The 27,628-nt window shown below is 47.3% G+C and overlaps 4 protein-coding genes across 6 annotated transcripts; 2 read left to right on the forward strand and 2 right to left on the reverse strand.

Annotated features, from left to right (window-relative positions):
- The first annotated feature begins 93 nt into the window (after positions 1-93).
- Cd68 (CD68 molecule) lies at positions 94-2,661 on the forward strand. The gene is made up of 6 exons (XM_076870066.1): positions 94-515; positions 599-1,041; positions 1,177-1,296; positions 1,415-1,493; positions 1,578-1,748; positions 2,268-2,661. Exons 1-6 carry the CDS (start codon positions 470-472, stop codon positions 2,399-2,401), a joined length of 993 nt encoding a protein of 330 aa, XP_076726181.1. The 5' UTR covers positions 94-469; the 3' UTR covers positions 2,402-2,661.
- Positions 2,662-3,496: 835 nt separating this feature from the next.
- Positions 3,497-7,015, forward strand: Mpdu1 (mannose-P-dolichol utilization defect 1). 3 transcript variants are annotated; one of them, XM_076869578.1, is made up of 7 exons: positions 3,497-3,899; positions 5,232-5,297; positions 5,473-5,605; positions 5,897-5,982; positions 6,101-6,219; positions 6,375-6,485; positions 6,635-7,015. In XM_076869578.1, the coding sequence occupies exons 1-7, from the start codon at positions 3,797-3,799 to the stop codon at positions 6,758-6,760; spliced, it is 744 nt and encodes a 247-aa protein (XP_076725693.1). In that variant the 5' UTR covers positions 3,497-3,796; the 3' UTR covers positions 6,761-7,015. The 3 variants fall into 3 exon arrangements, with proteins under 3 accessions (XP_076725693.1, XP_076725694.1, XP_076725695.1); XM_076869579.1 differs by lacking the exon at positions 5,473-5,605 and having other exon boundaries at positions 3,516-3,899; XM_076869580.1 differs by lacking the exons at positions 3,497-3,899; positions 5,232-5,297 and having other exon boundaries at positions 5,521-5,605; positions 5,861-5,982.
- A 499-nt stretch (positions 7,016-7,514) lies between these two features.
- Positions 7,515-8,912, reverse strand: Sox15 (SRY-box transcription factor 15). The gene is made up of 2 exons (XM_076871610.1): positions 8,368-8,912; positions 7,515-7,730 (listed from the first exon to the last, which is right to left on the reverse strand). Exons 1-2 carry the CDS (start codon positions 8,910-8,912, stop codon positions 7,574-7,576), a joined length of 702 nt encoding a protein of 233 aa, XP_076727725.1. The 3' UTR covers positions 7,515-7,573.
- Positions 8,913-10,387: 1,475 nt separating this feature from the next.
- Fxr2 (FMR1 autosomal homolog 2) lies at positions 10,388-27,280 on the reverse strand. The gene is made up of 17 exons (XM_076869824.1): positions 26,837-27,280; positions 20,318-20,370; positions 19,886-19,979; positions 19,268-19,339; positions 19,010-19,158; positions 18,645-18,738; positions 17,762-17,878; positions 14,437-14,607; positions 14,170-14,248; positions 13,704-13,813; positions 13,406-13,492; positions 12,487-12,706; positions 12,105-12,302; positions 11,818-12,018; positions 11,640-11,735; positions 11,393-11,493; positions 10,388-11,081 (listed from the first exon to the last, which is right to left on the reverse strand). The coding sequence occupies exons 1-17, from the start codon at positions 26,915-26,917 to the stop codon at positions 10,986-10,988; spliced, it is 2,019 nt and encodes a 672-aa protein (XP_076725939.1). The 5' UTR covers positions 26,918-27,280; the 3' UTR covers positions 10,388-10,985.
- Positions 27,281-27,628: the final 348 nt, after the last annotated feature.

Here is a 27,628-nt window from a genome sequence, read left to right on the forward strand (position 1 = left end):
GACCCTCTTAAGGGTTGGGTACATTGTCACAAGTGGCTCACATGACCCCAGCTAAGAGGAAGTATCTGGAGGAAAGGGGAGTGAAAGCCAGCTGTTTTTGCTTTCCGCCTAAATATTGGGGGAGGGGCCCACCACTTCTAGGTTAGTCCTGTAACCACTTAACTCCAAATAGTAGATGATCCCTGAGACATGACAGCGCCATCTTTATCCACGTGACATCTTTTGACTTTGCCCTGATACCTCCTACTCAAACTAAGAGCCAATAATCCCCTAACTTGATTTCGAAAACTAATGACTAAGATTGGTGGCTGGAGCTGAGGTGCCTGAGTCAGGTTGGGGGTGGGGTCAGCTTAGTTACAGGAAGTAAGGGACTTTCATTTCCTCCTCTTCCAAGAGAAGGCAAAGGGAATAGGGTTGAACAACTGGTGCTGGCACAGCCTAGCTCGACCTGGGGTGAAGCAGTTCTGCCATGAGGCTGGCTGTACTTTTCTTGGCTTTGTTGGGGCTACTAGCAGGTAAGGACAAGGGGGAAACTGAAGGGAGGAGTCCCTGGGAAGGTGCCTACCCCTGGATTGTTAACTAGTCTCTTTGCTGAAAGCCCAGGAAACAGGGAATGACTGTCCTCACAAAAAATCGGCCACTCTGCTGCCATCCTTCACGGTGACACCTACGGCTACAGAAAGCACAGCAAACCCTACAACCACTCAAGGACCCACCACCAGCAGTCCTGGAAATTCCACAATTCACCCAACAAGCAACAGTACTACCAGCCCTGGACACACGACTGCCACTCACAATCCTGCTACCATCACCAGTCCTGGAAATGCCACAACTCATCCTACAACAAGCAATGGCACTTCTACCAGCCCTGGGCTCACTAGCTCCCCTCACCCAGGACCACCTCCACCCTCTCCAAGTCCTAGCCCAAGCTCCCAGGAAGCTATAGGAGACTACACATGGACTAATGGTTCCCAGCCCTGCGTCCGGCTCCAAGCTCGGATTCAGATTCGAGTCCTGTACCCAACTCATAGTGGAGGAAAGGTAAAGCTAAAACAGTGAGGAGAGGGCCAAGTAGCAGGAGGCAAGTTCAGAGAAAAGAAGGAAAAGTAGAGGGGATGGGGAGCCTCAGATGGTAAAGTCATATAGTCTTGTGATTCTCTGCTCTAACTTCCGCAGGCCTGGGGCGTCTCTGTACTGAACCCCAACAAAACCAAGGTCCAAGGGGGCTGTGAGGGAGCTCATCCCCACCTGTTTCTCTCATTCCCCTACGGACAGCTCAGCTTTGGATTCAAGCAGGTATGGTTCTATGAGTTCATCCTCATCCTTCTCTCTCACCTTCCCATCATGCCATCCCTACCAACCCCTTGCCTCACTCCTTCCTCTGCTGTCCTGAGCCTTCCTGTTCACCTCCTAGGACTTGCAGCAGAGCCAGAGCATGGTCTACCTGAATTTTATGGCTGTGGAGTACAATGTGTCCTTTCCTCAGGCAGCACGTAAGTAAACCTCCCTCTACTTTCTAAAAGACTAAGTTATGGTTGGGAAAGTAGATTGGACCTGACCTTTCCTCAACCCCTCAGAGTGGACATTCTCAGCTCAGAATTCATCCCTTCAAGATCTCCAAGCACCCCTGGGGCGGAGCTTCAGTTGCAGAAATGCAAGCATCATTCTTTCTCCAGCTCTTCACCTTGACCTGCTCTCCCTGAGACTACAGGCTGCTCAGCTGCCCCATACAGAGGTCTTTGGACCAAGTAAGACCTACCTACTCCTTCCCTCCTAGAATATGCCCCATGAACTGGAAGCCCCTTCCCCAGGTCCAATCTCCCCCCCATTTTTTTCAGTGGGGGGGGGTACTGGGATTGAACTAAGGGGTACTCAACCACTGAGCCACATATCCAGCCCTATTTTATATTTTATTTAGAGACAGAGTCTCACTTAGTTGCTTAGCATCTTGCCATTGCTGAGGCTGGCTTTGTACTCATGATTCTCCTGTCTCAGCCTCCCCTGTTTCTGGGATTACATGCATGCACCACCACCCCCAGCCCCAAACCTCCCGTCTTAAACCCCAGACTTCCTTCCTCTCCTGGGTTTGTCATGACTATTGGGCAGCTCTCCTCCCTTCTTCAAAATTCTGCCTGGTTCCCCCTTTTACTTGCTGCTCCAAGTCATTATGATGAGCTCTCACCAGTCTACTTAATTTCCATTCCCCTCTGCCTTTAATCCCAGCTGCCATCATTGCAATGCCCACTTGCCCTATCTTTTTCTACCAGGTTTCTCTTGCCCCAGTGACCAGTTCACCTTCCTGCCTCTCATCATTGGTTTGATCCTGCTTGGCCTCCTCACCCTGGTGCTTGTTGCCTTCTGCATTTTGCGAAGGCGCCCATCCACCTACCAGCCCCTCTGAACATCTGCCCGGACTTCAAGGCACCAGATAGCACCCTCATTTCCTCACCGTGCAACTAACTTACAAAGTTATCTTCCTTCCCAGTCTTTCTTGAAGAACAAAAATAGAGATAATGCAATTAGGAGGAAGGAAGGGAGAAAGGTTTCATTACACATGACAGGCTTCTCCTCCCCAGTAGGAGAGTGGTAAAACCTACTCAAATCTTTGTCCTTCATTTGCCTTATTCTACCAGGATTAAAAGCCATGAATTTTTTGTCACATGCCTTTGTGTTTTACATGGTTCAGCTGCAAGGAGCCAAAAAAAGCTGGTGAGGAGGGATGAAAATACCAATGTGATCAAATGTCCCGCCCATGGGTTCATCTCTCCAAGTCTGGCATAGCAGTTATTCAATCTGCCAGACTACTTCCTCCATTCTGGGGCCACTGGCCCACCCTTGCCTACAACCCAGTGGAGCCATCCATCCTGGCAGCCTTATTCCTGGTCCTCATGTACAATTACAGGTACAGCAGATAGCCAAAGCAACGCGTAAGTGACTGTAATTTCACTTCCAAAGCAGTACAAGTGGCTCGTAAGCAAAAATTCCCAGTCATTGTGTCCAGGGGTAGGTAAGCAAAGAACTGCATCAACCAGCGTCCGGGTGCTGGGTAGCAGAGAGCAGGGCCCCTGCAAGGGTAGTCCCAATATACGCTTTCCCAGACAGATGCTGGATCCAATCATTCTTGCTGAAATCCTTGCCCAGCACATAGTGCACCCTCGGACCATCCCCAAAGGAGGTCCCTTGCTAGGTTTCCTGAAGGCTGCCACCTCAGAGCCTCGCGTGGTGGCTTAGGGGTTGCCCTCTCCCAACTAGGCTCTTCCCCCGCCCCTCGCCCCCACTGCTCCTTCCTCTTTATTGTTCCGGACCCTGGGACCCGGCCCACAAGATGGAGAAACATGGGTCTCCGACTGGCCTGCTCTTGCCGGCGCCATTGCCTGTGGAGATCTAAAGAGAAAGGGGAATACAAAGGTATAGCGCCCCGCCCAACGCCATTTTGGAGAATCAATCCTTTCCTGTTAACTTTGAACAATATAAAGTTGGCAGGGAGAAGACAAGATGGCGTCTGCGGCGGGGGGCGGGGGTGATACATCTTGCTTCCAAATTGGAAGCATAAACAAAGACGCGGAAGGTCTAACTGCGCAGGCGTACAGCTCCCGCACGCTTTAAAACACTCCGAAACGTGGTCTCTGAACTAGCCCTGTTTTACGCGGCTAAAGCTGAGACGCCGTGAGAAAGAGCCGGGAATAGGGGGCGGTGCAGCTTCATCGAGGGACAGAACGAGAGGCGGAGTGCCTGAGCATGCATGCGCACTGTATAATGGCGGGCTGCGGGGACTGGCGGAAGCTGGTTTTCCAACATGGCGGCAGAGGCAGACGGGCTACTCAAGCGAGTGCTGGTGCCGATTTTTTTACCCGAGGAATGCTACGATCAGCTTTTCGTCCAGTGGGACTTGCTTCATGGTGAGTTTTATTCGGCTTCCAGTGAAAGTCTTGCTCGAGCGACCTCAACCCGTAGGTGTGACCTGACTGGTGACTAAGTGACTGCGGTAGCTCCTGCCACTGCGAGTTGGGCGGAAGGCGCTTCTGAAAGGGGCGGAAGTGTCTGGGATTCTGTGGAGGGAAGGCGCATATTTGGGCAATCGGGAGAAGCACTTTATGAAGCTTGTGCTTTAGCGACAAGGAAAGATGAGAAGACTTACATTTTACAAAACAAAATAAAAATGTGGCCAAATAACTTAAGACTTTATTAGGTCGTTGGCAGGGTTAACTCAATTCAAAGCTTATGATAAATCAGGTCTTCAGCACCCAAAGGCTCCTGGCACCCCAGTTACTCTCCTTTCAGCCTTCCCTCTGGGAAGCTTTCTAAATCTGCTCGTGTCACTTCATGGAACCTCCCTAGTGCTTGCAGGACATTGTGCTAAGTGCACTCAGGATCAGTGAGATTGTAATCTCAGCGACTCGGGAAGCTGAGGCAAGAGGATCGCGAGTTCCAGGCCAGCCTCAGCAACTTAGCGAGACCCTAAGCAACTCAGCGGGACCCTGACTCTAAATATTATAAAAGGGGTCGTGGGATGTGACTCAGTAGCTAAGGGCCCCTGGGTTCAATCCCCGCACCAAAAGAATGAATCCCGCTGGACCAAGCTCCTGGGGGAAGACTTAAGTGCTAGAGAAGTTGTGTATAGCTAGGGCATAAAATTAGGCCCAGGAAGGGTGGTCAGGAATAATCAGGGTTCGAGAATAAGTGGGTATATGGGGCCGGAGTTGTTGCTCAGGGGAGAGTGCTCACCTAGCACATGGGAGGCCCTGGGTTCTATCCTCAGCCCCACATAAAAATATTGTGTCCAACTACACTAAAAAAAAAAAAAAAAAAAAGAATGGGTATAGAGGGCTGAGGTTCCTAGCATGTATTAGGCACTGGGTTTGATCCTCAGCACCGCATAAAATAAAAATCTTGAAGAATGGGTATAGAGACCTGCCTTTGAAGAGAAGCAATGGAGATCCTTGGAAATCAAGCTGAGGAGTTTAGCTGTTAATTTGTAGAAAGCGAATGAAAAACTGGTGGGAGGGAAGGTGTTATGGTAGAAGCTGTTTTGGAAAGTCCCTAGTCCAAATAGGAAATGGTTTGGAGCATTTTCCAATCCTTTGCCTTTTTTGTTTGCCTCCTCATCTCCAGATCAAACTTATTTTTGTGGACATGTGAAGGTGAGGGGTGGGGAAGGAGACAGCCCACTGGAGCACTCCTTGGACTTGAGTTCCAGAGGACTTCTCTGCATCTTTTTTTTCTTTTCTCAGTTCCCTGTCTCAAAATTCTTCTCAGCAAAGGCCTTGGGCTGGCCATTGTGGCTGGGTCACTTCTTGGTATGTATCATAACTGCTGTCAAGGTTGGGGTGGAGGTGCTGAAAGGTCATAAACTGCATGAGTCCCCTAACTGGAAGTGGGGTTACCGTGCTTCCCAGTCCATTCTGTAGCTGTTGTATCATGCTACCAAGGGGTGGAGGCTTCTCAACTCTGCCCTTCTCATCCTTTCCTCAGTAAAGCTGCCCCAGGTATTTAAAATCCTGAGAGCCAAGAGTGCAGAAGGGCTGAGTCTCCAGTCAGTAATGTTGGAGCTAATGGCACTGACTGGGACCATGGTCTACAGCATCACCAACAACTTCCCCTTCAGGTGAGGGGTCCACCATTCATCCCCAAGGGTAATTGCCCACAGCTCTAGTGGGAGTTGAGATGAGGAAGGCAAACTTGTAGAAAGGCTGAAGCCCTTCCAAAAATCTAGTTATCACCCACGGAGGTGATGAGAGAAAAGTGAGCATCACAAGAATGCCCAGGATTCCAAATGAGATGGGATTGTAGAGGACAAAGTAATCAGAGAATTGTGTCCCTAGATGGATGGGCCATGGAGGTCTTCCCTGCCTCTTTCTAGGCCCTCCTTTCTTCCTCCCAACTCTTGACTCTGCAGCTCTTGGGGTGAAGCCCTGTTCCTGATGCTCCAGACGATCACCATCTGCTTCCTGATCATGCACTACAGAGAACAGACTGTGAAAGGTGCTGGGAATTTGCCAGGAATAGGCTGCAACTCTTGGGAACCCTACTGGTTATAAGCCTGGGGAAACTGAAGGATGTACAGAGGTCGATGATGACTCCTTGTTTCCTCCACCCCCAGGAGTAGCTTTCCTAGCCTGTTATGCACTGGTCCTGCTGGTCCTGCTGTCACCACTCACACCCTTGTTAGTGATTACCCTGCTCCAGGCTTCCAATGTACCTGCTGTGGTGGTGGGAAAGGTGGGTACTGGGAATAAGGCCTTGGCAGGCGGGGGGCAGGTTGAGGGCAGAGTAGAAATGTGGGGTGTCACATTGAGGGAAATGGAGAAATCAGTGACAGGAACATGGGAAATAGTTCAGGTGACAGAACCAACAGTCTTGACTACCTCCCTTAGCTGCTCCAGGCAGCCACCAACTACCACAATGGGCACACAGGCCAGCTCTCGGCCATCACCGTCTTTCTACTGTTTGGGGGTTCCCTGGCCCGAATATTCACTTCCATTCAGGTAAGTGCACTTTCTGCCCTCCAGAGGGCACTCTAACCTCATCTACCCTTCTCCACTGGAGACTTATGTTGCCCCCTGAGGCTTTTTTCCTTAGGGGAACCTTTCTTGATTTATGCTGAAGGGTGGCCTTCTCTGTCCTTTACAACCAGGAAACCGGAGACCTTCTCATGGCTGGAATCTTTGTGATCTCCTCCCTCTGCAATGGCCTCATTGCTGCCCAGGTCCTCTTCTACTGGAACGCAAAACCTCCCCACAAGAAGAAAAAGGAGGAATAGGGTTGAGCCAGCTGTTTGAGTTGGGAGTCATTTTGTGTTTCCATCCATCCACCCAACCTCAGGGTTCTCCCCATGTGAGCTAGTCTGTTGATGTGACTTTTAATCATTTTCCATTCCTTTGCAGTTGCAACTTCCTGAGCCAGAGTCTGTTTTCGGTGAAAACAGGTAGTGGGAACCAGATCTTTAGAAAAAAGAGGACAGTGGTAGTCTCTCATGCTGACATTTTGATATTAAAGTACCATTCCAAATCTTGTATATGTGCTATTCAGTCATTTTTTAATTGGCTGAGATTGTTTCTTTAGCAACAGTTTCTAGCTGTTTCCTTATGGGGCAAATGTCTCGCTCTGCCCTCCCACCAACCCTCTTCCCTTCTGGCCCTAGAGGACAGAACCTGAACAGTGGGATGAAGGGAACTGGGGGCTTGTGGCTGGGCCTTTTCCCTCCCCCGGCCTGGCTTGGACTACCTCTTAGACCCCAGTGCTGGGGTGGGGGAAGGGGGACAGAATGACTCAGGCAGGGCCCCAGGGTGGGGTGAGGAGGTTCCTGCTCTGGCAGGTCCAGGCGGAAGGGAGTGGAGATGGCACTGGTTCCTGCTATAGTGAGAGGAGCACAAATGGAACAACAAAGACAGAGAAGTCGTTTAATCATACAAAACTGTGTTACGTGTGGTTTTGCTTCTGCTTTCTGGGACAACTGCAAATCTCTGAACTGTAGTCCAACCCAGGAAAAGGTTTGCAGCCTGTGGGTAGGGGATTGTTCTGGATTGGAGGAAAGGAGAATGCAGCCCTTATGGGAGGTGTGTGTCCATGCGAGTTACAGGTGGGTCAGGGGCATGGCACCAGGATTGTATGGAGTGGGAGAACCTGGGGGTAGGTAGGGGCTATAGGGAGGTAGCAGCTCCCCCTGGAGCCTAGGGTCACTCTGTGGGAGAGAACTCGTTGAGGGGGTCTCCGGTCTACAATGGGGAGAGCTGTAAAGAGAAATGGGGGGCAGGGATTAGAGTTTGCTTCCCTGGTTGGAGGGTCTGGGCAGTGTCCCTAACTTTTCTGTGGGGACTAGTCTGACCAGTTGTGAGCAGACAGAGGTAGAGCTTGCCACCCATTCAGCCACTCTGGGTTCAGCAGGCATGGAACCAGAACCTAGGATGGCTTATAGAGCAGTGCAGCCCTGTTGGGGCATGCTCACAAGCCTGTTTGCGTGCTGTGTGGCTGTTTTCCTTTTTTGGGGCAGCAGGCCAGGAAGCGGCAGGTTAGGTTTGGCCTCTCCTTGCCCTGGGGGCTGGGAGAGGAAGCCGGGTCACATACCGGCCAGAAGCAGGGGGAAATGGGGCATTCTGATAATGATAACACCATCACATCCAAAGGTCTGTCATTTGCCCCTGCAAAGCCACCACCACCTCCAAGGTGAGATGGATAAGGCCCCAAGCAAAAACCCCAGCAACCAGGACGCTCCCACCCACACTTTACTCACAGAAGACACACAGCCTTCTAAGGGGAGTGGCCTTTGCTGGGATAACCGCCTCCTCCAGTAGAGCCCTCTGGCATTTGCCCGACCCAGGCCCTAAGAGGGGGTTGCAAGGCTCTTCAACCCACTTCCCAGGCACTTACCTGTAGTTGCCAGTCAGGTAGGCTGTTGAGTAGTTGGGGGGTTGGTACCCAAAGCCTCTGCTCCCTTGGGTGGCTGTGTAACCCGGCCCCCAGAGTGGGACCCCACAGGCCAGGCCACTGCCTCCAGGGCTGAAGTGGGCATTGCCAGTGCTAGAACTTTTGGTCTTCCGCCGAGGCCGGTACTTATAGTCGGGGTAGTCACGCAGGTGTCTGGCGCGCAGCCGCTTGGCCTCCTCCACGAAGGGCCGCTTCTCGTCCTCACCCAGCAGCTTCCACTGTGCACCCAGGCGCTTGGAAATCTCAGAGTTGTGCATCTTGGGGTTCTGCTGCGCCATCTGGCGGCGCTGAGCGGAGCTCCACACCATGAACGCATTCATGGGCCGCTTCACCTTCTCCAAGGGAAGACTGGCGGACACCAAAGGACTCTTGGCACCCTCTTGCTCCTGAGGTCCCGAGGACGAGGAGGTAGCAGAGATGGTAGAGGTCTTGCATGCGGGAGGCTCCAGGCTCCAGGCCTGGGCCTGTGAAGAGCAGGGCAGTGCCATGGGTTCAGGGGAAACCTTGAGAGGGTGTCTTGAATGCCCTCTCAAAATAGAGGTAAGACCCTTAAATGGAAGTGTCTTCTCTATCGTAAGTCGTGATGAAGGAACTCGAGTCCTTTAATGAGATAGATATTACTCCCGACTCCGAAATCTTGAAAATGGAGCTTTTGCTCCCAAGTTGGCACACTTTCGGGAGTCAAGCACACAATCCACTGGTTTTGGCACCCTTATACTGGAGAATTGCTCTACTTTCCTTTTTGCTTCCAAGTCCCCCACCTCCCAGTTCCTTTTCCCTTACCCTCTGCAATGAAGGTCCGGTATTAGGGTGGAGGTAGTAAACCTTTGCTCTGTAGTTGTCAGCTACCAGACACAGGAGGCCGAGGTGCTGCAGACCTATCCCACCTGCACTCAGCCGTATGTCTCCCAGGCCAGGTTCAGGAACAGCTTTTAAAGTTGACTCCTCCCCAATCCCTCCCAGAGGCCGTACCAACATCCCCCTCCATTAGGCAAACCCAGGTGTCCTTTTCTTCCCAGCTCCAATACCTACCCTCTGGGCACCACACCCCACTCCCCACCCAAGGCCTAGATGTCAGGCCTTGCAGCCCCAGTTCTACAAATCACCTCCCCTCCCTTTTTAAGCACTGTCAATTTGAAGTCAATTCATTTCCACAATAGGGTCAAGTGCTCTGGGCATCAGAAACCCTCAGGGTCAGAGTTATGCTTAGAAAAACTTGGGAAGTCCCACTCCCCACCCAAATCCCTTTTCTGATGCCTATTTCTCCTCAAACCCTGACCTGCCCCTGGGGCAAGAAAGTCAGGCAGTCAAAGGGAGGTAGGCCATTTTTGTTTCCTGAGTCATTCCAGCAGGTGCTTGGGTGATGATTCAACCCTTTTCTCCAGGTGAGAAAACTCAAGCCCTCCCATTTCCAGCCCCCAGATTTCTTCACTGGGGCTGAATTACAGCAAGTTTTATCCTCAAAACCAGTTGAAGTTGGGGGTGGGAAGGAAACCCGGGATAGCTCCCAAGAGCTGAGAGGTATGCCCGCTGGAGCCAGTGCAAAAGACCAACTAGCAAGGAGGGTTGCACCCCTGAGTTCCAGAGGCTCCCCACTCTGCTTAGCGCCCAGCCCATGCCCTGGGCCTCAGGTAATCGGATTAAGCAGCCTATCCTGGCTCTCAGCTCCTAGCAGGAACAGGAACAGCTCCAGCTCTGAGCAGAGCAGCCCTGCCTAGCCCGCACTGTGACTCAGGACACAGGAGTGGCCCAACTCCCTCTACTAGCTATCAGGGGGGGAAGGGAGCAGCACCCTGAGCCACCCTCTTGGACCAGGAGGGTACCTTGGGGCTGGGGAATTTAGGAATGCTAGAAGTTGGAATGAGAAACCAACTGTAAAGGAATAGAGAATAAGAGCCAGGGACCAAAGCAGGTCTGTACTAGAGAACCCAAACTCTGGACAAGGAACACATAGGAGACAGAGCCGTTTGGATTTTTTTTTTATTCTCTTTTTAAATACTGTACAGTGAAAAATAAATACGCCTTCTCATCCACCAGACAAGGTTGGTCCCCCCTCCCTCTGGGGGACCTTGTCACCCCCCCTTCATACATACCCCTGGTTCTACTCCAAAACCTTCCCCATGCCTCCCACCCACAGATACCCTTACTATCCCCGTCTTCCACAGTGATGAGGCCCCAGAAATGGGGGTACAGGATGGGAGGAGGGATAGCAGGGGAGCCCCCTGAAATGTCAAATCTGGGTGGGTCAAGGAGCACCCCCACCAACAGGCGGAGAATGGGGGTGTTCAGAGGTTGGGGCATTAGAGGATAAAGGCACATCCAGTCTGATGAGGAAGGGGAGGCTCCCCTCACCCTGGGGGTAGGGTGGACAAGAGGGAGGGGGTATGACCCTGTTACACACCCCTCCACTAGCTCCTGGAGGTTGGGGGGGACCCAAGCTGCTGTGCCACCCCCCTCCCCCCTAGATAAGAGCAGCTCCAGCGCAGGTCAGTTGGGCCAGTGAGGGCCATGGTGGTGGGCAGCAAGCGAGATGGAGAAGGGAGGGATGCAGGCTGGAGGTTTTATGAAACCCCATTCACCAAACTACCCAACTCCAGGGGGGCAGAGAGCTCCCCATTCTCTGAGGGGCCCTTAGGAAGCTTGCTGACAGAGTCACCCTGAGGGGGAAGTAGGGAAGAAAATGAACAGAAAGGAGAGCAGATGGTCAGTAGAAGTCCAGGTATAGGCATCCCCTCCCACTAAGCCCTCCATACACCAGGGGCTGGTTCCCCATCTCCACTCTTTTCACTCATCGCAAGCCATACTTTTCTCTCTGTTCTGTTCCAACTCTGCACTATTCTCAATGCAGCCTAAACTCCAGACACAGACACCTCAGAAATTCATTAAGAGATTTTTTCGGGGGAAATTTTGTGTGTCTCCCGCTCTAGAATAAAAAAGAGTGGGGGTAAGCTGCATCTGGCTTGCCTACCTTCTGTCCTGAAAGAGAATCCTCTGAGGGTTTAGCGCGTTCCAATGGTGGCCGCTGGCGGCTCTGGGATTCTGCTCGTGAGATATAGTCAGCCACAGTCACTGGGAAAGGCAGAAGATCAAGCTTCAGAAGGAACTTGGGTATTCAACCCCAGGATTCCCACTAAACCCAACCCTGATCTTCACACAGGGCAGGATGTGCCCATTCTAGGCTCTAGGAGGGCTACTGGCCTGCAGTGCCTGCTGACCTGGCTGGCGGTCTCCACTAATAGACCCATCAGTCCGGTTACCACGGTTGCGGCGGCGACGGCTGCGATTACGACGTTGGGGTCTTGATTCTTCTTCTGTGGGGTACAGGAGAACAAATCATACAACCATTCTCCCATCCCTCATTCCACCCCATCTCTGACTTCTCAGGCCCCTCACCCAAGCCATTCTCTGTCATGTTGGGCCCATCAGACTCCAAGCCTCCATCCATGACAGTCCTGTCTTCGTCAGTGCGGCGGCGACGGGAACGGCGACGCCTGGCACTTGCTGGGGGTGGTTCCCCAGGCTCTGAATCAACCGGGGGCTCTGGTTCTGATGTGTCCAGTAGGCTGTAAGGATTACTATCTGGATCTTTCAGCACTGGTCAGAGATAGGAAAGGGATGAGGAGTCAGGTGAAATTTGTCTTTCCTTTTGGCCCACATTCATGACACCAACCCTGTGGTACCTGAGCTAATAGATGAAGAGTTGTATCTTGAGGTGGGCCGGGGAGCAGGTGGGGGTCCCCTACCCCGGCCCCCAATCGGCCGCCTCCGGCTTTCTTCCCCCCGGGTTGGGGGATCCCGGTCACCAGGCCCAGCTCGGCTGGGCTCCTCTCTCTTCTCTGATTCAGTTTCAGAAGCTGTGGAAGGATCTGAACTGGGGCCTGAAGAACACAGTGACATCTATTCAGGGCCATTCATCCCACCCCAAGATCCATCACAGCCTGAAAATTGGAAGAGTTCTTCCTCTCCCTCACAAGCCCCCCAGCCAATCATCTCTTATCATGACTTTCTCCAAGTTTCCACCCAGCCCACTGCCTCTCCCCACTGGACCCACATGTGCCTTACCATAGGCAGGACCCCCGGTCCTGCGGCCTCTGCCCCGGCCCCCATAGCTGCCTCCATAGGTTCTTGTTGTATGCAGAGAGGAGGAGGAGCTCTCGTCAGTGGTATAGCCAGCCTTATCACTGCTGCCGCCCCGTCCACTCCCAGGAGGGCGAAAGCCCAGCCCAATCTGGCGAAGCTGTTCATCAATTTGCAACCTCTCCAAGCGAAGCTGCTCCACCTCCTGATTGGGAAGAAGATGGAAGATGAAATGGAAGAAGGAAAAAGATCAGTGGACAATTCCCTTTTTTCATGCTTCTCCTACATAGCTAAGCTCTCAGGAATGCAAAGAGAAAGAAGATACTGGCTGAATAAGGAAAATTTGGGAATCTAACCCCACAGTCAAAATTTCCACCAATGGTTCTTGTTCTACAAAGACAAACTGGGTCTTTGTAGACAGTGACATATGCCTGTAATCCCAGCAACTGGGGAGGCTGAGACAGGAAGATTGCAAGTTCAAGGTCAGTCTCAAGAGCTTAGCAAAACTCTGTGTCAAAATAAAAAATAAAAAGGACTAGGATCATAGCTCAGTGGTAAAGCGCCCTGGGATCAATCCCCAGTACCTAAATAAATAATAAAAAAAGGCTGGAAGCTGGATATGGTGGCGCATGACTATAATCCCAGCAACATGGGAGGCTGAGCAGGAGGATCACCAAGTTCAAGGCCAGCTGAGCAACCTAGTGAGACCCTGTCTCAGAATGAAAAATTTATAAAAGGCTGGGGAAGTGTCTCAGTGGTAGAACAGTCCTAGGTTAAATCTCCAGTACTAAGAATGAAAAATGACAGATGGGGAACCCCAATTCTGAAGCTTATCCTTCAGAACTCCTTCCCTGCCCCTTGCTGTACACAGTCTGCTCCTTTCCTGGGCTTTCAGCATGGCTACCTGCAGGTAGGAGAGGTGATACTCCAGCAGCGCCTGGGCATTGCTAATATTCTCTCGGGTGCCAACAAATATGAAAGGGACCATTCCCTGGAGAGCAGAGAGAAGAAAAGATGGATCAGAAAGGAGAGCAGAACACAAATATTAACCCCACCTGGTCTCCCAGGGGAGCCCACCCAATGAGATCAAATTCTACTAGGGGTAAACAAAAATTTGTGTTCCACCCTCTGCAAATAACAAGCCCTCAGAAAATAATCCCTCCTACTTCTGGAAACCAATCTCTAGGCCTAGTTGCACATACCTCCTCTCTGGGGTTCTTCTTGTCATTATCACCTTCCACACGAACCCTCACCACACCAGATTTATCCACAATCTCCTGGATCACTTTCCCATTCTTTCCAATCACTTTGCCTGAAAGGGTAAAGGAGGAATTAGGCCTTTTTCTGTTTTCTTTTTTCCTTTTAAAGGAAATAAACACTTATGAGAATCCCATATCTGGGCCCCTAATGCTTTTTTTCCCCCCCTTGAGACTGGGAATTACTCTATTAATAACCTGGCTGGTTTCAAACTTCTTGGCTCAAGCGATCATCCCACCTCACCTTCCCAAGTAGGTGTCACTGCTCTCAACTTTCTCCCCACCACCACACTGTGATTGAACCCAGGGCCTCATACATGCTAGGCAAGTACTCTGCAACTCAGCAACACCCCCAAAGAAAGCTGCACCAGCTTTCTATTCTATTCTCTTCTACACATATACCCAAACTCACCAACCAGGTTCCTTGGCACTTGCACAGAGTCCTCAGAAAACTCCAGATAGCTTCGGGCCTGTCGGCATGCCTCAGGAGTCTATGGAAGAAAAGTAGAGAGATGTTACTAAAACCAAGGACCTGGATCTCCAACAATGATCTCCAATGATTTTGGGGAAACTGGCTACCACCAAAGGCAAGGAAAACATGCACCATAACTCAGGTTTGTTTGTTAGCCTCCCTTCCCTCTATAACCTAAGATCCTGAAGATAGAGATCTTTTGCTAACCTCCCCATAGATGCGAAAAGTGCAAGTCTCTTCACCCAATTCAATGGCCGTCACCCCAGGTACTTTTCGGGCCTGCTGGATATTTGCACCATGAGTCCCAATTGCCAGACCCATCAGGTCCTCTCGCACCGTAAATTCCTCCTGGAACGCTGCTGCCAACTGCTTGCTTGTCTGAGAAGAAAAGACATTGTAAGAATCATGGTGGTGAGCCAGGTGCAGTGGTGCACGCCTGTAATCCCAGCAGCTCAGGATGCTGAGATAGGATGATCTTGAGTTCAAAGCCAGCCTCAGCAACTTAGAAGCCCTAAACAACTTAGTAAGAACCTAAATAAAATAAAAAGTCTCTAAATAAAATATTTTTTAAAAGGGGCTGGAGTTGTTGCTCAGTGGTTAAACGCCCAGGGTTCAATCCCCAGTACCAAAAAAAATCATTGTGGTAGAATCTCAGAATACCTAATATGTCTGCATAACTTAAATAAGAAAGCCAGAACCACCCTGGAGTCTGCTTTCCACTAAGACCTTTGTACAAAATGCAGAAACTTTTAAATACCAATGGGGTAGGGAGGAGGAGAATGGTGTAATAAGGGCAGAGTATGGGCTGGAGTCATCGAAGTTCTGGATTTGGCTTTAACACTATCAATAGGGTTGTGTGATCCTGAACAAAACACACATTGTGCCTCTGGTCTGTCACCTGCTAAGTGATTGCAACTGACCCTACCTCATTCTCAAGACTACCAAGAGCATCAGAAAAGGTTGATGTGAAAGTTCTTTTCCCAAGGTACCGACAAGTGTAAGAAATTCTTACCTTAACCAAACAAATAACCATTCTTCCCAAAACTCAACAAGTTGAGTAAAAAGGGGTTAAGAAAAGCAGAAAATGAGCCTATGGAACACCACAGTTCTACTTTATTTCTCAACCAGCCTTTCAGAGGGATCCCTGGGTTCAGGGTCAAGAAGATAAGAAAGGTTCAAAAGTTTTCTGGAAAAGTTGAGTCAAGGTAGAATGCACCTAGTAGTGAAAACAACTGACCGGGCCACTGAGAGATCACAATACACCATTTCTTACTTCTAAGATGGACAGGGTGGAATTATTGCAAGGAGCACACTAGGCACAAGAAAGAACTGGGAAAAGACACTTAGTGAGGTGTTCAAAATTTTACTAAGTTTTGGAGGAAGAGGAGAAGATCCATGACTTACTAGTATCTTCTAGAGAAGATAGAGAAGGATTTTATTTCTTAAACTGCGATGGGGGTGTAGCTCAGTGGTAGCACAGGATTAGCATGCTCAGGGTCCCAAGTTCGATCCCCAGCACCAAAAATAATCTGCTTTAAGGAATAAAGGCATTTGTTGTATTAGTTCTTATATGTCATAGTTAATATCCGTGTATATATGTATTTTTTTAAAAATAGTTTCTTGCTTTGTCGACGAGGCTGGCCACCAACTCCTACACTCAAGCTAGCCTCCTGCCTCCTGAGTAGCTGGGTACAGTTAGAATTTTAAAATGAAACAACAACAAACAAAAGGCAAGATATCTTAAAAAGAAGGACATGTCCCTATTTTTCTTTTTCCTTTTTTAAAAAAAAATTTGTTTTAGTTGTAGGTGTACACAATAATCTTTATTTTATTATGTGGTGCTGAGGATCGAACCCAGTGCCTCATGCGTGCTAGGCAAGAGCTCTACTGCTGAGCCACAACCCCAGCCCCATGTCCCTATTTTTCACACTTTGGACCTATGCCTAACTTAGCTTATTTAAGTTACTATACAGATCAATATAGCCAAGTCCTGAAGAGCTGAACAGTCTACCTTTTCATGACCAGGAAACCTGCACACTGGAAACCAGAGCAGAAAGTTTGTATCATCTGACAATAATGGTGAACTTTAAACTGGCAGTGCCCTCAGAAGCATTCCTGGAAAGTGAAAGATTGTCATAATCCAAAATTTGCACAGGTTCACAGAAAAGCCTCCCAAAGGATCAGTTCACTTGAAAAATGAAAACAGATGTACATGTACACGTGTACACACATACACACACACGCTCTACCATTTAGAACGGTATAATACCTAGGAAAAGGGAACCTGATGATTACAGGATTTCAGAACTTAAAAATCTATAGAGAGGTGGGGAGCGGTGGCGCACACATGTAATCCCAGTGGCTTAGGAGGCTGAAACAGGAGGATCTCAAGTTCAAAGTCAGCCTCAGCAAAAGTGAGGGGGTAAGCAACTCAGTGAGACCCTGTCTCTAAATAAAATAAAATAGGGATCAGGATGTGGCTCAGTGGTCAAGTGTCCCTGAGTTCAATCCCTGGTACCAATAAATAAATAAACAAACAAACAAACAGAATCTATAGAGGGCCTGGATATGTATCTCCAGAGTACTTGTGGATCCCAGTGCCACAAAACACCCCAACCAAATAAATTTGTACAAATATTCTTTTCTAACTATTTCATTGTCATAGATGAAAAAGAGAAAGCTTGTTGAAATCAAATGATTTTCCAAAGAACGCTTTATTTGACAAAGCAAGACAGGATTCCAAGTCTAGCAGTGTTCCCAGTGTCCAAGTGGTTCTCACAGATATCCCACAAAGATCTCACAAGGCAGTTTGGATTAGAGGCAAACTGGGGGCACTGCTAGAGGTAAGAATCAGGATTTCTTCCTCCTTTCTTTCTTTTTTTTTTTTTTTTTTAGTATTTATTTTTTTAGGTGTAGATGGACACAACACAATGCCTTTATTTTTATGTAGTGCTGAGGATCGAACCCGGGTCCTGCCCATGCTAGGCGAGCGCTCTACAATCTGAGCCACAATCCCAGCCCCTTCTTTCTCCTTTCTTTCTTTGATTCTTTTTTTTTTTTTTTTTTGGTGGTACTAGGGATTCAACTCAGGGACACTTTAACACTTTACCACTGAGTTACATCTCCAGTCCTTTATGTATTTTATATTTTGAGACAGGGTCTCATTAAGTTGACCAGGATGGCCTTGTACTTGCGATCCTCCTGCCTAAGCCTCTCAGATTGCTGGAATTATAGGCATGTGTCACTGAGCCCAGTACCCTCTTTGCACTTTTATTAGATAGTGTTTATGTGACTGCACTTCAAGTAAAATTTCACTTCATCATTGGACTTCCTACCTTAAAAGAACATTTGAAAATAACTGTACCACAACATGATGGAGCTCTAACATCTGAAGGAGTATGAGATAAAATAGCTGATCCAGGTTTAACAGTCAGGAACAGCTTTAGCCTTTTTGTTCCATAAACACAAGAGCATGAGACAATAATGGGGCAGGAAAGGAAGGGGAAAATAACACTAGGGGATCAGAACTTACCTCTAGGTGCTTGGTAGCTTCTTCATTTCGGGACATAAGTAGCAGTTTGGTGCGCAGGCTTCGGAAATGCATATCACCCAGCAGAGATGCCCGCTTCACAGGGGCTTCTGTGGTTGACTGGGAAGAAACCAATGTGAAGTCATTAAAGCTGTGCATATACACTGGGAAAATGCCAGTAGCTAGAAATCAGAATGCCTGAGTCCCTGGAAAAGGTCAGAAGAAATAAATGTAGGCAAGAGGAAAAATCTAACGTTAGTCTCACAAGAGCCAACTATCTGGGTACCTAAGGGGGTTAGTTGTAGACAAAAAGCAAGGAGCAAGTATATAATAAAAGATATACAGTCTCTTTTTCTTTCTTTTTTTTCTCTCTTTTTTTTCCTTTGGTATTGGGGAGTAAACCCAGGGGTGCTTTATCACTGAGCTATATACCCAATCTTTTTATTTACTCTGAAACAGGGTTTCACTAAGTTGCCCAGGCTGCCCTCAAACTTGCAATCCTGCGATCTCAGCCTTCCAAGCTGCTGGAATTACAGATATGTGCCACCATACCTGACTACACAGTCTTATTTTTGAAAATCCAAATATCCAAGAAAGAGTCCCCAACTCTAGTTCTAGTTCAATGATAGAGTGTTTGCCCAATATATAGAAGGCCCTGGGTTGGATCCCCAGCACACAGGGAGTGGGGGGCAGGGGGAAGTAGGGTTATACACAAGGAAAACTAAGGCTGCTGGTGCCTTGGTGCCTGTAGAGTTAGGAGCAATAAATTTTTCTAACAAATAAATATAAGCACAATTTGGCTTCTCCCTTTCTCCAAAGAGGCTAAAAAGGAAAAAGAGAAAATTGTTGAAAGGGTTTACATGAAATTCATGCAGAATAAACTCACCAGAATAAAGAGTTCACTATTTGTGATGTTGAGAAAGATGCAATTAGCTCCCAGTGCTTTCTTGAATTCTTTATGGACATTTTCATTGGAGCAGCTGCAAGAAAGAGTATTCAGAATAGAGTATAATAAAAGGTTCAGGGGACAAAAAGCAGAGAGAGAGAAGAGACCACAGTTAAAAAACAGGGATGGGAAATGAAGGGGACATGAACTATAGAGGGCCAAGGAAATAACATGAACCAAATGAACTATAGAGGGCCAGGGAAACAATAGATAAGACTGAATAATGGGAATGGGCCTGGGAGAAATAAGGACAGACATTAGGGCTGCAAAGAAAGCCTTCCATTCCTGACCTCCCTGATACTCACGCCTCTCTCAAATCTTCAGGCACAGCCATGGTAACCTTGAAGAAGCTGCCTTTGGTTGCAAGGGGATTGGGATTAACTGGCCGAAGTCGCTCCAGGGTGACAATCTCATTGTAGGTGGCATCACAGGCAGCATATTCAATGACATAAAACTGGTAAGATGGAAAGAAAGAAGTTGCAGATGGCCTGAACATCTATCTGCTACCTACCCATAAATGAATAAAACATTCGTTCAAAAAGTCAAACTTTACAATCACTCACATCTCCCTTCATCATCCGCACACGGGCCAGCCACCAGCCACAAGGTTCCTGCTCATTGGCTCGAGAATAAACCTGAAGGAGTTGGAAATCAAAGAGACATTGAAGACCATCCCAAACATCAAGAATGGAATAAGCATTAATATACTTGGCATGCATCCTAAACCAAGGATAAAGTAAATCAGAGGAAGAGATTACTAAATAAAAATCAGAGAGCACTAGACTTTTTATTTATTATTATTATTACTAATAATTTTTAGAGATGGGGTCTTGATTATGCTGCCAATTCTGGCCCTGAACTCCTAGACTAAGCAATCCTCAAGCAATACTCTTCCATCAGCTTCCCAAGTTGCTAGGACTACAGGCTACACTACCACACCTAACAGCATACTACCACATACTACCACATCTAACAGCAGTGGATTTTAGATGCTATCATCATAAATGGAAGAAAGTTAATCCCCTGAACCTGGGGAGCTCCCTGATTTTGGTGATCACTGCCCCAAAGGCTATATGGCTGGATGTGGTAGCTGAGCTGGAGAAAAGAGCACCAAATAACCAGAGAAGAGCCTAGGATCATGAGAATAAAAGTGATGTTCTTCTTTTCTTCCCTGACCTTACCTCCACTTCATCCCCTTCTGTGATCTCCTTATTATAGTCAGCCGGAGGTGGTAGCCGAACATCCCCAAAAGGAATCTGTCTTTCACTCTGCCAACTGTAAGAGAAATAGTGTTATGAAAGCTATTCAGACTGATATGGTCACCCTTTTCTTTAGGAAGGGGTTACTGCCTCAGCTGGGTGACTAGTAAATTGAAGCTAAACTCCAGGCCTTGCTTCATAGTGATGCCATCTTCCACTTCTTGCTAATATCTAGCAAATGTCCCCAATGTCACCAAATATTCAGCCCTTTCCTCTCCTGGGTTCTGTAAGTTACCCACAAAAATCTTTGGCTCTTCCCTACCTATTATATGCCTCATAAGACTCAGCCGCCCCCTCTTCTCCACTCTTCTTCTAGGACCTAGTATACTGGGTTCTCTATTCCCAAGGTCTTACTTGTTTTCAAAGAAGATGGTGACGGAGTCTTCATGGACATCCTTCACAAAGCCCTGGAAAGAATTTTTTTTTTTAATGTACAAAACATAAAATGACATTTCACCACCACTTTAGCTATCAGGGGAACAGAGACACTTGAAACCCTTAAACTAAAGTTTTAGGCGGGGCCACAAGCAGTCTAAAGACAGGGTCAGAAAGGCTGTACTAGGAAGAGAATAGTAAGTTAGAGAAAAAAAATGATATTAGCATGGAAAGAGATATATGTGGCAAAATACAGATATAAAACAGGATGCAAACTAAGTAGAAGAGGAAGTACCACCTGCAACAGAACAGTCTGCAAACTGGTGGTCTACTCTGGCTCTGACAGGAGCCTCCCTATCTGTGTCTTCCTCCTGTTGTGCTGAACAGCCTGCCAGAGTTCAATTAAAATACCAACAGCAGCAAGGCTAAGAATATCCCATGAGACAGTATAAGGCTATCCTGGAACACCTAGAGGACATCAGGATCTGCTGAGAGAAGGGTCCAGCTCTCTCCTACAGCAAGAGACCTCAGCACACTTGGTGTTCTTGATGCCCAGGGTCCTTGGAGTATAAAAAGAACACTGGAGTAGTTCAAAGTAAGGATATAATTTTACAGAAGAAAAAAATTAGGATTTAAAAGATATGACTTTTTAATGATAGAATGATCGCTGAATTTGAAAATAAAATCTATAGAAGACCCCATCTTGAGGTCACTAATAAAAGAAAAAGGGATTGGGGCTGGGGTTGTGGCTCAGTGGTAGAGCGCTTGCCTCACAGTTATGAGGCACTGGGTTCGATCCTCAGTACCACATAAAAATAAATAAAGGTATTGTGCTCATCTACAACAAAAATATATTTAAAATTTTAAAAAAAGAAAAAGGGATTATCAGATAGCTGGTCCATCTCTTTCGGTCCTCACTGAAGAGTATATGTTCAGCCTCCTAAATCCTAAACTACCTGTTTAACCCCAAACCTAATTTTTCTGCCTTCCCTATTTTTTCACACATTCAAAATTAGGGATTTCTAATTTTGACAAAATTCAATTTGAGTTTATTCTTTTATTGACTATACTTTTGGTTTCATTCTAGAAATCTGCTTAATCCAAGACCACACAGGTTTCTATGTCTTCTCTGGAGTCTGTATAGTTTTTTGTTTTATATTTAGATCTATAATCTGTTTTGAGATAAATTTTGTACTGAAATGAGAATTGATCAAACTTTAGTTTTTACCTATAGGTATCCAGTTATTCCAGAACCATTTGTTGAAAAGATTACCTTCCCTATAAACTATCTTTTTCATTTTTGTCAAAAAAATTAATATAGAATGATATGAAACCACTCAGTTGGTGAACTTTTTGTTAGGAGGTACTGGGGGATTGAACTCATGGCCTCACACATGCTAGGTAAGCACATTACCAGTCACATTCCCAGCCCTTTATTTTATTTATAGCAGTACTAAAGGTTAAACCCAGTGTGTTCTATTATTGAGGTACATCCCCAGCCCTTTTTTGCAATAGGACCTTGCTAAATTGTAGAGGCTACCCTCAAACTTGCAATCCTCCTGCCTCAGCCTCCCAAATTGCCGAAACTACAGGAATAGCACTACCATACTCAGCTTAAATTTCATTCTTGATACAAGCCACCTTTCTTTTTTTAGGGACAGGAACTTATTATGGAGCCCAGTTCTTTCTTAAAGCCTTACTACTATCCAAGGCATGTAGTTATTACTACTTCTGGGTCTCTTTCTAAACCAAATTTTTATCTTTCTCTGATGATCTCTTCTCAAGAAATGCTTATAAATCCTCTTCATTCAGAAACAATATTCACTCCTGTCAATATATATATATATATATATATATATATATATATATATTTTTTTTTTTTTTTTTTTTGTACTGGGATTGATCTCAGGGGCACTTGACCACAGAGCCACATCCCCAGCCTATTTTGTATTTCATTTAGAAACAGGGTCTCACTTGAGTTGATTAGCACCTTGCTGTTGCTAAAGCTGGCTCTTAACTCGAGATCCTCCTGTCTCAGCCTCCCAAGCTGCTGGGCCACTCCTACCACTCTCTACCCAAGTCTTCTGAGGGACTCTAACTCCTTACTATCTTCCTGGGTTATTTTTCCCTTCTGAATACTTTCCTTAGTTACTTCCTAAGTGCCTTCTTCCCACAACCACTAATACCTTATTCCTACCCCTTTTTCATTTTGTCTTTGTGGTGCTGAGAATTGAACCCAGGGCATTGCACATGTTAAGCATGTGCTTTACCTCTGAGATAATTCTTCCCACACCCCCACCCCCTTTATTTTTGTACTGGGAATTAAACCCAGGGGTCCTTCACCACTGAGCTACACCTCCAGTCATTTTTCTGGTACTAGGGATTAACCCAGGGGCTCTTTACCTGAGTTACATCCCGAGTCACTGGGATTACAGGGGTATGCCACTGCACCCAGCTCTCCTATCCTCTTTATATTAGGGTTTGTCTAAATTTCTAGAAATATGTCAACCCGACTCTTGTCAGATTCTTTACCCAAAATGCCTACCTCCAAGTCTTCATACTACGTTATCAAGATAAAAGTAACCTATTCCAAAACATTTTAGGGATGAGACAGAAGGTAATGGAAAGGAGACAGAGGAGAATCACCTGCCTGCATCTTTTATGAAGAGATTTGCACTATGCCATTAGCTTTAATCCAATTCTCCTCTACCATTTTGGGGTTGGCTCACAGGGTTAACAGTATTATATATATTTTTTACACCACGATTTCCAAGGCGAAATGCTAAAACTCAGAATGGGGTCAGCCCTCACATCGTTGAGCAGTTCAAAATAAATGTCACTCACCCTTATACTTTCAAGGTCTTTTTTCCTTCAAATATCCTCCAAAAGTAGGTCTTTTCCCAATTACACATTCCAATCCTATCTCTGCTCTTTAATTCTACCCATTAGCCTTGATAATGGTTTTTGTTTTTGTTTTCCTTTGAGGATATCAGTGGGAGAAAATGAGCTCCAAGTCCTGCTCACTCTATGCTCACTGAGAAAATAAGCAAATAAGGGCAAGAGCAAAATCTGTTAGAAAAACATCCAGATCCAGAGGATGACTTGATTCAGTGGCGGTACTATACACTGGTTTTTTGTCTTCTGGGGTCTAGCACCAGGTAGGCAGAGAAAAAAGAAGTTCTAGGTTTCTAGGTATTTGTTTCTCAAATCAAAAGATACAAAATCAGTCCCCACCTTCATCCTATATTCTAGTCCTGACCTATCAAAAAAAAGGACTTATAGGAGAAAAGCAAGAGGAGTCCGAATTTGATGATGCTCCATTCATTAAGAAAGAAATGAGGGCTAGGTACACTGGCACATACCTATAATCCCAGCAACTTGAGAGGCTGAGGCAGGAGGATCGCCAAGTTCAAAGCCAGCCTGAGCAACTTCACATGGCCCTAAGCAACTTAGTGAGACTGTCTCAAAAAATAAAAAGAGCTGGAAATGTAGCTCAGTGAAAAAGCACACCTGGGTTCAATTCCTAGTGCCAATTAAAAAAAAAAAAAAAAGGAAATGAGGGCTGCGAGTATACTTCAGTGGTAGCATGCTTGTCTAGCATGGATGAGTTACGGGTTCAATCCCAAGCACTGCCAAGGAGAAAAAGAAAAAAAAGAATGAATAAGAATTAGAATATCTAGGCAAGGTCTAGAAAGTAGGATAACTGTGTCCTAGGAGGTGAGTAGATAGTTCATTTTGAAGTGTACACTTAAAAGAAAAAAAAATTACATTCTGACAGAAAAGGAAGGATTGGTGGGATAGTTACAAAATAACTTAGATCTCAGATCTGCCATCTGTCCTGGAAGAAAATTAAAATAGGACTCAATTCTCAAAGAGGAAAAAGGACCTCCACAAAATTTATAGTTCTAGAAGCAATGTAAACACTGCTTGACCACACCAAGGTTTGCTGAGTCATGAATATTAAATCAGTAGCAAGGTCAGAATGGATAAGTATCTATATGGCACTGAGAGTTGAAAAAGGATTAGTCTGAATTTAGAGATTTGTTTTTAACTCAATCATGGAGCAGAAAATGCTAAGGTAGTCAGAACACAAAACCTACATTATCTAGCTTTAGGCTCAACTCCAACTAAACCCTATTCTGTCCCTTCTTCACTCAAGTCTTTCATTCCCATAGCCCACAGGAGAAAAGGGAAAGATTCAGAGATACTTTCTGTAGGATACTCCTATATGGAACAGGAAATGTGTCCCTTGCCAGTCTGAACTAGATACCAATCTTGCCTAGCTGTGCAAGGTTCCTATGCCTCTAGAACAAAAAAAAAAAAAAAAAAATCACATCTTGATCTTAGACTCAATTTGAGAACTGCTCTTCTTAAAAGCGAGAATTTGTAGGTGAGAAGGATCCAAATGAAGGACAAGACACTAGGGGAAAAAGGGCTAATATTTTATGAGGAAGGTTATTTCAACAAAGGTAAAACAAGTTGGGGGGACAGGATGTGAGATAAATGTGTTCTATTAGAACCAGAAGGAATTAAGAGACTTTTTGCCAAAGAAAATAGAAATGTTATGGAGGTAGGCAGGATAGAAGAAAAAGTCCCAAGAGTTAGGAAAGTATGCAGAAAATGAGAAAAGAGATCAGCTGAGAGTGTCCTTCAGCTAGAAACAAAATAAGGTGATTCCTGGGGATTACACAGGAATATAGAATTTTAGGATTAAAAAGGCAAAGACTTGCATATAAAGAAATCTGGGGGCTAGGGATATAGCTCAGTCAGTAGAGTGCTTGCCTTCCATACACAAGGCCCTGGGTTCAATCCCCAGCACCACAAAAAAAGAAAAAAAAGAAATCTGGCAAGGAAAGATAAAAATGTTAGGAATTTAAAGTGAGCTTTAAAAAAAAAAAAAGACAAAAATGAACTTATCAACTGCAGTGAGGGGCACATACAAACCCTTTCAGCTAAGCCTTCCATGATTTCACAGAGTCAGAGAAATTCTTCCAAGGGCATGAGAAGGTAGAAAGATCTATTGAGAGAAAATGACCTGAGGGAACTGAAGGAAAGGGGGCCCTCCTCCTCATACCTGATATTATGAGCGGTATCTTTTCTCTGGCCTCCCAGGGTGAAATTAAAAAGAAAAAGAAAAAAAAGAAACAGGAATCAGAAAGTCTGGGATAATTCTAGGCATAAAATCCAAAAAAAGTTCAGAATTCCATCAGTCACACAAAGAAAAAATTCCTGAGAGGCAAGAAGTTTTCTCTCTGCCAGGAGTGGTGGCACACACCTATAATCCCAGCTACTGGAGAGGCTGATGCAGGAGAATCTCAAGTTCACAGTCAGCCTGAACAACTTGGAGAGAAGCTGTCTCATAAATTAAAGGGTTGGGACGTAGCTCCATGGTAAAGTGCTTGACTGGCATGCACAAGGCCCTAGGTCCCACTCCCAGACAGAGAGGAAAAAGAAAGGGCCAGGGTCTTTCTCTGACTTAAATGAAAATGGGTGTGTGTGGGGGGGGGGGCAAGTGACCTAGAAAATGATGGTAGTAAAAGGATTAAAAAAAAAAAAAATCCTGGGCAAGAGAAAAACTGAAATAACCAAGGTTCTTTCGAAAAAGATAGTCCCTGTCTCCTTCCAGAAAATACTGACAGATCAGAAACTGGGAGAATTGACCAAAGGACTTCCAGAAGTGGAAATCCTTGAGATAAACCTAAGGAATCCTGGTGAGAGTACTTTTAAGAGATCATGAATAAGAAGCTTATTATGCTCTCAAGATGAAAAACTATATGAATGATCCAAATGTAACTGAGGTCAAAGTGAAATACCAAATACAATCCATCCCTGAGTAGAATGGCAGATCAGCTGGGCTTGGAATAAAGGTGTGACGGATGACAGACTTGTAAAAAGAATCCACTTTATGGTTGGCTGGGAGGCAACTCGACTGATATAACCTGGGACCAAAGATGCCAAATGTCATAAATGGATTTTGACCGTTTCTTCTTCGGCTGGGAACGGGGATATAAGATGAAAGTGGGGTGAATGTTCCACAGCCAGTAGACAGAAGACTCCCCGAGGAAGATTAAAGGATCCAATATGGGACAGAGGACCTTCCCAAGGGGTTCATGTGGGAGAAGAAAGAAAATTCTCCATGTGCTTAGACTGAAGGGAAGATGTGATTAAGGGCTAAGGTATGTCTTTCACTAGGAAGAAAGTCAATTAGAAGCTGGGTAAAGAGGTTTATCATGGGGGGCAAGGAGCGCCGATCCAAGCACAATAATGACCTGATGTCCATTTTCTCGGAACTGAAGGTAAAAACAGGTGTAATAGAGGGGTCAAAAATAAGAGGAAGAGGGCTAACTCACAGCGGTCTGCCCAGGAGGGCTGCGGGTGGGAGCGTGGGTCGAAGGTTCTAAGGGTCAGCTACAGGAGCTTGATCCCGCCCCACTCTTCCCAGTTCCGGCTGCGGGGAGGGGGCCAAAGAGGGTGTCCAGGGTCGGCGCGCTGCCTCACCTTGTAGAAGGCCCCGTTGGAGCCGCGCACCTCGACCGGCAGTCCCGGCTCCACATCCCCCCCAGAGGACAGGCCGCCCATGGCGCCGCCACCGCCTCCGACTCCAGCGGCGGCAGCAGAAGCAGCGCTCTGAGTGCGGGCCGGGCCGGGCCCCCGGCGTCTCCCCGGAGGAGGAGCCGGAGGGGGAGCCGCGGGGGGCGGGAGCCGGGCCGGCCCCACGGCGGCCCTGCCACAGCCAACGAGCAGGGGGCCGGGGCCGGGCCGCTCCCCGTCCGCCGCCGCCGCCTTGGTCTCCGCCACCGTGAGGGGAACGGCCGCCGCCGCCGCTGCCTTCGTCACCTCAGCTTCCGCCCGCCGCCGGCCCCGATGCTGCCTCAGTCCCGGGACCCGCCGCTGCCGCTCCACGGCCTCCACCTCCCCCTGCCTCCGCCGCTGCCGCCTACTGCGCAGGCGCACCCGGCACCCGCCCGCCGCGCGCGGGGCTAGAGGACCACAGCGCAGGCGTCAAAGCTGGCGACCCCACTCGCGCTCGCCAGCGCATCAGGGCTTCCACATTCCCCTCCACTCTCTCACGCCCCCTCCTGGTCGTTTCCTTGCGCTTGCGCAGAACAAGAAGCACTCTCTTTATTCGCCTCCCCATCACTCCACCGCCCGCCTCTCTTCTTTTCCCCGCCCCACAACACTAAGTGCAAACCAATCATGGGGAGGGAGGAACCAAGTTCACTCCTTCGGATTGGAGTTCCGCCGCCCGGCTGGCCACACCCACCTCATCATAGTGAGCCCCAGGGGCTC

Source organism: Callospermophilus lateralis, chromosome 11 (assembly GCF_048772815.1).
Source record: "Callospermophilus lateralis isolate mCalLat2 chromosome 11, mCalLat2.hap1, whole genome shotgun sequence".
Lineage (NCBI taxonomy): Eukaryota > Metazoa > Chordata > Mammalia > Rodentia > Sciuridae > Callospermophilus > Callospermophilus lateralis.

Coding starts and splice junctions, on each gene's coding strand:
- Mpdu1 (XM_076869578.1), top strand. CDS start 3,797: ATGGCGGCAGAGGCAGACGGGCTACTCAAGCGAGTGCTGGTGCCGATT. Junction 5,298..5,472: donor TGTGGCTGGGTCACTTCTTG/GTATGTATCATA, acceptor TCCTTTCCTCAG/TAAAGCTGCCCCAGGTATTT. Junction 6,486..6,634: donor GAATATTCACTTCCATTCAG/GTAAGTGCACTT, acceptor CTTTACAACCAG/GAAACCGGAGACCTTCTCAT.
- Cd68 (XM_076870066.1), top strand. CDS start 470: ATGAGGCTGGCTGTACTTTTCTTGGCTTTGTTGGGGCTACTAGCAG. Junction 1,042..1,176: donor CAACTCATAGTGGAGGAAAG/GTAAAGCTAAAA, acceptor TAACTTCCGCAG/GCCTGGGGCGTCTCTGTACT. Junction 1,297..1,414: donor TCAGCTTTGGATTCAAGCAG/GTATGGTTCTAT, acceptor TTCACCTCCTAG/GACTTGCAGCAGAGCCAGAG.
- Sox15 (XM_076871610.1), bottom strand. CDS start 8,912: ATGGCACTGCCCTGCTCTTCACAGGCCCAGGCCTGGAGCCTGGAGCCT. Junction 7,731..8,367: donor TACCTGACTGGCAACTACAG/GTAAGTGCCTGG, acceptor TTCTCTTTACAG/CTCTCCCCATTGTAGACCGG.
- Fxr2 (XM_076869824.1), bottom strand. CDS start 26,917: ATGGGCGGCCTGTCCTCTGGGGGGGATGTGGAGCCGGGACTGCCGGTC. Junction 18,739..19,009: donor CCTGAAGATTTGAGAGAGGC/GTGAGTATCAGG, acceptor TCTTTCTTGCAG/CTGCTCCAATGAAAATGTCC. Junction 12,303..12,486: donor GACCGGGGGTCCTGCCTATG/GTAAGGCACATG, acceptor TGTGTTCTTCAG/GCCCCAGTTCAGATCCTTCC.